This window comes from Cyprinus carpio, chromosome B16, assembly GCF_018340385.1.
Source record: "Cyprinus carpio isolate SPL01 chromosome B16, ASM1834038v1, whole genome shotgun sequence".
NCBI classification, from domain to species: domain Eukaryota; kingdom Metazoa; phylum Chordata; class Actinopteri; order Cypriniformes; family Cyprinidae; genus Cyprinus; species Cyprinus carpio.
The window spans coordinates 16,231,350-16,240,639 of NC_056612.1; the positions used below are offsets into that span (position 1 = coordinate 16,231,350).

The 9,290-nt window shown below is 36.8% G+C and overlaps 1 protein-coding gene across 2 annotated transcripts; it reads right to left on the reverse strand.

Annotated features, from left to right (window-relative positions):
- Positions 1-2,761: 2,761 nt before the first annotated feature.
- Positions 2,762-8,996, reverse strand: LOC109081073 (metalloreductase STEAP4-like). Of its 2 annotated transcripts, none has more exons than XM_042741107.1 (5): positions 8,680-8,996; positions 7,767-8,242; positions 5,382-5,909; positions 4,456-4,620; positions 2,762-4,104 (listed from the first exon to the last, which is right to left on the reverse strand). In XM_042741107.1, the coding sequence occupies exons 2-5, from the start codon at positions 8,217-8,219 to the stop codon at positions 3,829-3,831; spliced, it is 1,422 nt and encodes a 473-aa protein (XP_042597041.1). In that variant the 5' UTR covers positions 8,220-8,242; positions 8,680-8,996; the 3' UTR covers positions 2,762-3,828. The 2 variants fall into 2 exon arrangements, with proteins under 2 accessions (XP_042597041.1, XP_042597040.1); XM_042741106.1 differs by having other exon boundaries at positions 7,767-8,221; positions 8,680-8,995.
- Positions 8,997-9,290: the final 294 nt, after the last annotated feature.

Consider the following 9,290-nt stretch of genomic DNA (forward strand, 5'->3'; position numbering starts at 1 on the left):
CTGTCCACCAGTGAAGGTGAATGCTGATGTGATTGACAGCTCCTTTATACTTCACAAGAGAAAGAAAGATGAGCTTTCCCGCAGACAGGAAAGCCCAGACCCAGAAACAGATCAAGAAGTAAGTTGCTGCTCAGTTTTGGATCGATAATATCTAAAGGGAAAAGCCCACTGGGAGGCTCTTAAGAGGAAATAGCCCAGAGGAAGCAGGTAATAAAAAAGAGAAGTGCTTTACACAATACAAAAAAGTGTGCTCTAATAAAAGCCCCACATTTTCTGCCCTTGTATTCTTTAAAGGGTATAGATGATTTCCAACATGAACACAGATGATATGGATTGGTTATGTTGCGATGCACTATGAATATATGGTCAAAACATATACAGTATATGCATTTGTGAGTATGTCCCAAGTGTAAAGAGGCCTGAAATGCAAATTTGTAGGTTATAGAGTAATGTGAGATCATGTGAGATGTAATCACCAGTGTAAGTTGTAGGATCAGCTCCAAAGAATTTCCCACGGTTGGTTTACTGTAATTTGAAACTGCCGCTCAGCAGTGTAGTGAGGTGTACTGAGAAGTCAAACTCTCTCTAGCTCTCATCTGGGCTTCCATACACTTGAACAGACATGTTCTCAAGTCTTTGTCACGAGTTCAAGTCAAATCTAAATTCTAATGGCGCTTTTCCACTGCATGGTATGGCACAGTACGGCTCGGTATGGTTCACTTTTGGGGGTTTCCAACTGGGTACAGTACCTGGTACCTTGTACTTTTTTTAGTACCACTTCGGTTGAGGTTCCAAGTAAATCGTACCATTATCAAAATGTGACGTGTAAACTCTGCTGATCACAGATTGGCCGGAGAGAATCGTCACTACCTGTGTCACTGAACTTGTGACACAAACACAAAAGAACAGCTAGATTTAAATCAGCACAGCAAAACTTATGTTAATTATTGGAGAAAGTTATTGTCCAAAGATTATCATTTGAACTAGAAAGAAAGGGCAAATTATGTAAATATCAGTGAGGATTTAGAAGTAAAAAATCAACAGTAGATGCATTAATTAAGATTAGTAATGAAATAGAGAAGACACTTAAAATGAAAGATATTATGGCAGTAGCGTACTTTGACATAGAAAAGGCGAATGACACAATATAGAGAGAAGGACTGTTAATTAAAGCAGCAAGGAAAGGAATAGATGGCTATATGTATAATTGGCTGTTACAGTTTTTATTTGAAAGAACCTTTGCAGTTCAAGTTGGATTAGGTCAATCTTCGACTTTTGAAGCTGAAAATGGTATCCCACAATGGAGTGTTGTCAGTCCAATTCTTTTTAATATTATGATTAATGATATTTTTGACAACTTAGGATATGGTGTAGGGTGTGCTTTATATGCTGATGATGGCGCTATTTGGAAGAGAGGTCGAAATGTATCTCAAGTGACTGCAAGTATGCAAACAGCTATTAAAAAGGTTGAAAAATGGATTATAGAATGGAGTTTTAAAATGTCAATAAGTAAATCATATTTTATGTTTTTTAGTAGGAAAAGGAAAGTTCCTTTAGAAAAAGTTCATGTTTTAAGTATCTGGGAATCTGGGAATATGGTTAGATGAAAGGTATACTTGGAAGAAACATATTGAAGAAACAGATAAAAAATGCAGGAAATTTTTAAATAAGATGAGATCAGTTGCTGGAAAAGAGAGGAGATTAGATAGAATACAATACAGAGCACTCAGGATATGTCTAGGAGCAACTAAAACAACTCATGTCAATGCACTATTAGTAGAGGCAAATTAAATCCCATTAAGTTTACGCAGATTAAAATTGTCCCTGGTATATTGGACATCAGTGAAGAGTCATGCTGGAGAACATATTTCTAAAGATGTATTAAATAATTGTTGGGAATAGACAGAGGAAAAGTGGAAGGGATTTGGATGGAATATTAATCAACTTGCAGAAAGATATCAGATTGCAAATATAGAATGTAGTCTGTCTCCAGTGTGGGGCAAGGTACCAGCTTGGTTAATTCCTGAAGTTAAAATTGATTGGAAATACTAGACAAGAAAAGGGATTGGGAGGAAATTGGTAATATTAAATATATGGTGAATAGACATTTACAGCAAAGACTTATATTTATACGCATATTTATACAGATGGATCAAAAGACCCAAATATAGGGCTTGCAGGAATAAGAGTTTTTATCCCGGACTTGAATGTATCAATTACTAAAAGAGTATCATCTAAGCTATCAATATATGCTATTGAAATGGTTGCTATCATAATAGGATTGATGTGGACTGAAGAGGTAAGACCAGACAGAGTAGTGATATGCTCTGATTCTGCTTCTGTGTTAACATCGTTGTCCACCCATCATTCATGTAGAGAAGACTTATTAAGTGAAATATTGACATTATAATGGCGTATACAAAGAAAAGTTGTATTAGTCAGTTTCTGCTAGGTACCAGCACATGTGGGTATAATGGGAAACGAAACAGCTGATGCAAAAGATGCTTTAAAAAAGGAAGAAGAAGATGTTAATGTTCCTTTAAGTAAAGGTGAAGTCAAAACTATAATTATGGAAAATATTTTAAAGGATTGGCAAGAAATATGGAATTCCGATAATAAGGGGAGACATTTATTTAATATATATATATATATATATATAAATGTTAATAATAAAAAAAAATTGTGGTAGAAACAGGTGGGAACAAGTCATTTTAACAAGCATGAGACTTGGACACACAGGACTGAATACATCACTATTTAGTCAAGTCAAGTCAAGTCTGCTTTATTGTCAATTCTTCCACATGTACAGTACATACATACAGAGAATCGAAACTGCGTTACACTCAGACCCCCGGTTTTGTCTGGAGTACATGAGAATGGTTTATGCGAGAACTGTGGGGAAAAAGAAACCATAGAGCATGTAATATACGACTGTAAAAAATATGATGAAGAAAGAAAGGAATTAATAACATTCTTAAATAAAAAGGGAAAGGTAAATAATGATTTAGGGTACTTGTTAGGATATGAGTTTAATAAAGATAGAGTAGGATATAGGCTGCTAATAAAATACATTTATAGTACAGGGTTGAGCGAGAGGATTTAAAATCAAAAAGGGATGCTGTAGCCTGATCTGGATTTTAGGAAACCAGGGAAGTGTTCTGGAGGAGCTGGAGACGCAGCGCCAGATGGTACAGTTGTATCTGGGAAACTGGTGTAGGGAAATCTTGTATAGTTTCAAATTTATGAAGAATTGTAACTATTATTATTTTTTTTGTTTTGTTTTATTGTTTCTCTCCCCCTCCTCTTTTTTTGTTTTTTTTCTGTTTATAAGTCATTTTGAAGATAATAGCTAACATAACTGCACAGCAGCAATGTACTGTAGGTGGCACTATACATTTAAATTGTTATGCATCAAAAAACTAAAGCAGAAGAAGAATCAGCACAGCCAGCGAAGGATCGAACACAACTGCGAGTGCACCTTTTTAACAACCAAAAATCTCATTGTCTGTTGAGGAAGTACAGACGTTCCTCTCATTGATAGCCGAGGAGCGGATCCAGTGAGAGCTTGATGGGGCGACGTGGAATGAAAAAGTTTTTTTTAGAAGACGTGGCAGTGGAGGCGGTACAACTATAATGACATGTGAATAATATCACCTACTCTAAAGCGATACTAAACTGCAGTGGAAATGCAAACCGTGCCGAGCCAAGCCGAGCCGTGCCCTTCCGTACTGATCCGTGCCGAGCCGAGTCATACCACGCCATAAGGCTCACTTTCAGCAAAAGAGTTCAGGGCAAGTCCAACACAGTTTTCATACAGTTAAAAGATGGCTATGCTATGAGTGGATGGCTTGTCTTTGTGTCTCTGCCATTTGCTGAAGTCATGCCCTGTCTCTCCCAGCCTTGACGGATACGGGTGACACTGCGGTCCACGCATGGAGTGATCAGGATTAGCTTTAGAATCAGAACCACACAGGGGACCACCAGAGACAACATGTATGCTGGAGGCATCCACCACCTATATGATGAAGGTTTCAGAAATTTGTTCCAGCCATACAGAAATGTGTGAGTTGTACAGAGCAGCAGGGTGATGTAGCCCAGTTTGGACTGTAAAAGAAAGGAAGAAAAACAATTTTATCAAACATCATTGTCAATGTGTGAAAAATTCAACACTGACATTTTAAAAACATTCTGGATAGATTTTTTCTGATCAATACTGTGTTTTCAGTACACACTACTGACACACCATTTTCCTCTTTTTGATACTGTAAAGCTGCTTTGACACAATTGTATTGTTAAAAGCTCTAAATAAATAAAGGAGACTTGACTTCAGCTCTCAGTCCGGACAAAAAAAACCCCAACACTGTCCATATTGTATTATGCTTTCTAAACTTATTAGTGAAATAATCTTCAGTGACACTCAAATTTATGCATTTCCACAGACTAACAATGTAATACCTGTATAAAACGGAACTCCCTCCAGTTTAGGGAGTTGCTCACAGATGGAAGGGATGTGATTCCTAGTAGGACAAACAGCCCAAACCCAAGCATTCCCATGGAATAGTAGGAGTCAACACGCCAGGCCATTGTGTTGTCAAACTCATAGGTTTTATTATCTTTTACCTGCAAAAAAAAACAAACAATTTTTTATAGCTAATGTAGCCTGTGGTAAACTAAAAGTTGTAAAGTCATCAAACTGCATTTGCAACTAAATTTACTTTAGTAATATTTATTAGTGAAACAGGATCTTAAACAAGAAAAAAACTTAGGACGGGACTTATTTTGATGAACTTGGGAATTTGTTGGATCTTAAAAAGTGGGCGTTCCATATACGTCCTGACGTCAGCCAGAATTGAAATTTAAAGCATTATATTTTTTAGAAATTTTGTGCATTAAGGTGCAGTAAGTGATTTCTGAGAAACACTGTTGATATTTGAAATCACCAAAACAAACACTCTCCTACCTAAAAGGATAGTAGGCTACCCTTATCTTGATAGGTCTGCCCCCAAATTCACAAACTTGCTAGGCAACACAGGCACCTCCCCCATCATAAGTGGACACGCCCCTTACTGGTGATTGGCTACAAAGTATTTTGGTGCTGGCTCCAATCCACTTTCAACAGCATTTCTTAGGAATCTCTTACTGCACCTTGAACATTTATGAGGGTACTTTTTTTAAAAAAAATAAAGTAAAAAAGGAAAGAATAAAGCAATTTTCACAATAATATCAATAATACCCTATGTAGTCCTGTGACGTAAATAGGGAAAGATGTTTGTTTTGATTTCTGGAAAGTTAATTTTGACTTCATATTGATTTTGAAGAGCTGTTTGGTAGTAAACGAACTGCCCATATTAGAATAGTATTCTCAAAAATATTCTGCTTACCAGTGATATAGTGAAGACATTTTTCTTGTAGCGTACATAATATCTGATAGGTATAACTAAAGTGTAGAGAACATGTAGAAAACCAAAGGCCAGCGCTAACAGACCCAGCTGCTTCCTACACAACATCCAGCGATCCAACCAATCAGGGAAGCGACGGTATTTAGTGCCGTTATAAAGTTGCAGAAATCCAGCCAATGCACCCGGCAGGTAACAGAGGGACAGCATCACCAGAGAGACGATGGGAAAGGTCTTGTTGGCCAGCGAGATCATAATGCGAAAAGCGATGTCTTTACCATTGGTAACACGCTCGTAGATAACATCGCTTGTGAGCGCGTAGAAGAATATGAAAGCTGTTAAACAAATTGCGATGTTGAGAGGAAGTCTCCAGAGAGGGAAGAGTTGCAAGGGCAGATCTTCTAACTCAGCAGCTGCTCGGAGTGAGCCTCTGTCCAGTGCAGTGAAACCAAGACTTTGAGCAATGTTCACCACTTGCTGTTTAGCATCAGCACGGTCTCCACAGATAAGTACCTAAACAAACGAAGAATAACAGTGTCGTGGAAAAAATTAATATATATTAATTATAATTAATAAAATAATTCACTTAAGATACATCGTTGCATAATATTTTGTGTAGACCTACATTTAAAATTTAGGCTAACTGCTATTAACGTTGATAGTAGTTAATGCAATGACATTAACATGAAATAACAATGAACATTACTTTTACACCATTTAATTGTTCTGTATTGAACAATTTCTGTATTGATTACTAATACATTTTTTTTTTTTTTTTTTACATTTCAAGTTATAGTATCAGTTAATTTAGTTATTAGTTGCATACATTTATATTAGATAATTTATTGTTAACAAACATGAATTTAGAATAAGTATTAGTAGACTATATTTAGAAATCAACATTAAAGTCACAACTAGGTGCACTGCAACAGAACTTTGGACCAGTTTTGAACATTGATTTTTTTACATTTCGTAATGGAACTTTGTTACATCATACTCAGAAAATATTGCATGTAATGCACATTTAATCTAGGTTAATGTTAATTACAATAAATATGAATACATTTTTAGGATTCGTTTAAATTGACATTGATGTTTTGTGAATTAACAATGAACAATTTGTATATTTATAAATTCTAAGTAGTTATAAATGTGGTACAGAATGTTCATTGTTAGTTTATGGTACCTAATGCATTAAGTAATGTTAACAAAGAGAACCTTATTGTAAAGTGTTACCACAAAAACTACTCATGCAGCAAATTGTTTTCAAGTGGTTTGATTGTTTTTGATTTATTCTAACAAGTTGCCATTCTGTTGACCTACACAACCTTTTGAAACTAAATGCTTCTTTAATAGTTTCAGACAGCAGTGAAATATCCTCTGGGAATTAAATTTAGTTCACAGCAATGTGCAGTGTGAGCCTGAACAATACAATATGTTGTCACAGTTGGCCTTTGGACAAAAAGAACAAGAAATTATAATCAAAATGAGAAATAATAACAAATAGACTGCTTGGCCGGGTGTCGCTATACATTTTTATTAAGAAACACACAAACAGGTGTCAAAGAAAATACGCACTAACATAGTGATAATAATAGTTTGCCAGAGCTCAGATTCCATCTGGCCAGTTTCTCAACCACCACCTGCTGATGTAAATATGAAAAGACTCTCACTCTCAGAAATAAAGGTACAAAAGCTGTCACTGGGGCGGTACCTTTTCAAAAGGTACACTTTTGTTCCTATTAGGTTCTAATATGTACACTTTAAGTACTAAAATGTAACTTTAAGGTACTAAAATGGACCCTTTAGGTACAAACATGTACCTTTTAAAAAGGTACTGCCCCAGTGACAGCTTTTGTACCTTTATTGAGACTCTATCGCTAAGAGGGAGACTCTTACCTCATCCAGCTGCCTCACAGTAGAAATGTAAAAAAGTACAATATGAAGTGCAGTGGTATGCCAATTATCATGTCTGATTTGTCTTTTTGTTCATACTATAATGACAAAAGCTCATACCAACACCTTCATTCAAGGCTGTTTTGTGAGACAGTCAGTTTAACATTTTAAACAACTCTGTTCAAAACAGCTTCTCTGTGCTTTGTCCCTTGTTGCTTAAACGATTAACACCATTTTGTAAAATTTGTCGATTGGAGATGCATGAGAATTTCTGTCTTAATCATTTTCTCTCACTAATTTTACAGTTCTGTGATTGCTTCGTCTGAACAAAATGTGTTTATTTTTGTGAATTTGTAGAAGCATGAAAAAATATTACATTTATTTGCTTGTTTACATCGATTTAAATATTTTACCTGCCTGTAAATATATTCTGTCCACCTGACTGAACTGTGTTTATGTGTGTGTGTGTTTTACCTGTCTGTTGGCATCTAGTCCTCCAAACTGCAGTGCCCAGGCAGAGATGGTGTTGAAGGCTTTGACTACCGTCGCCCCTGGAACCAGCCTGCTCAGGTATTCTGCATTGGATTCTGGGTACAGACCCCTCTTGAGATTATTGCTGACATCTACCAGCACCTTTCCTTCAAGACCCGATGCCAGGGAGGTCAAAAATCCATAGTGTTCCCTCTGCACAGCCATGAATACCACATGTGCATCACAAGCTGCTGCTGCATGAGACATGACCTTTGACCCCTTAGGCAGCAACAGAGAGTTTTTAGGGTCCCGGGATCCATATACAACACTGTATCCCGACTGGAGCAAACGGAGCCCCAGTGAGCGTCCAAAATCACCTGTTCCATAGATGCACACTGTTTCCGGTTTATGCATCTTTTCACTGAGATCCGTCATTGCAACCGAGTCCGAATTCATTTCTAAAAAATAAGAGACAACACCTCACACCGTAAGGAAAACAAAGTTCAATTAAACCCACAAGTAATGGCTATTACAAAGTGCACTAAAAGAACACTTTTTACACTTTTAATTTCAGATTTGGTACAAGTGCTGTGGCTGTAGATGATTATATTTCTGCTTGAGTGATTTAAATGCTTGTTTTTCTTTTTGGGCCACCACAGGCGATGATGGTGTAATCAGATTTAATTATGGTCTGCACATAGTACATTTGGGTGCGCCGTTTAATTTATGGTTTATTTTGCTACTTCAAAAGTACATAGGCTGATATAATGCAAAATACACATATCATAACCTAAAGGCAAAAAACTAAAACCTAAATAATCCTAAATAAAAAACCTTAAAAGATTAGCAAATTATATTAAATTATTTTAAATGAAATTAAATAAAATTTGCTCAGAAGGAATCAACAAATACTCACCAATAAAGATGCGAGAAATATTGTGCACCAGGAATTTGTATACCAGTCTCTGAAAAATCCACAGACCACTTGTAGAGTCAGATCCTGACTGTTGAAATCACTATCTAAGAGTGTGATTTTATGACATAATTTCTGAATCTCCTGTAATAACTATCGTCATATCCCCACAAGCTGTCTGGCAATGTGGTGTGATCATCAAAACCAGCTTTTAATCGTCTTCTTTAGATCTTCTGCAATTTCTCTTTTATCCACTGGCGTTTCTGTGTGGGACTGAGGCTGTTTCTCGTCTGTATGGGTCTGTCTATAAGCATGTGTGTGTGAGAGACATTTATTTATGTGCCTGTGACCTGCCCACAGCTCAGTGGGGGTTTAGATTTGGGAAAAGAGAGAGAGGTTGTTTTGGTAATGGATAAAGTCCAGTGTGGAAATTCCAGAGCAACTGTAACTCTGTCTCTCTCTCTCTCTCTCTCTCTCTCTCGGGTACATGAGAGGTACATAATGTTTGCTTGGATTTACCTCCTGTGTGTTTTGAGGCCAAGCCCTGCCGGGAAGTAAGTTGCGCAACAGCGGAATTTCTGCAACGGTCTGAAAAACCACTTTGTTTTCCTGAA

What these genes read in the sequence shown, in the direction of transcription:
- LOC109081073 (XM_042741107.1), bottom strand. Translation starts at nt 8,219, where the DNA reads ATGAATTCGGACTCGGTTGCAATGACGGATCTCAGTGAAAAGATGCAT. An exon ending in GACTAGATGCCAACAGACAG is followed by an intron (nt 5,910 to 7,766) that starts GTAAAACACACA and finishes TCGTTTGTTTAG; the next exon opens with GTACTTATCTGTGGAGACCG. An exon ending in GGGAGTTCCGTTTTATACAG is followed by an intron (nt 4,105 to 4,455) that starts GTATTACATTGT and finishes TTTCTTTTACAG; the next exon opens with TCCAAACTGGGCTACATCAC.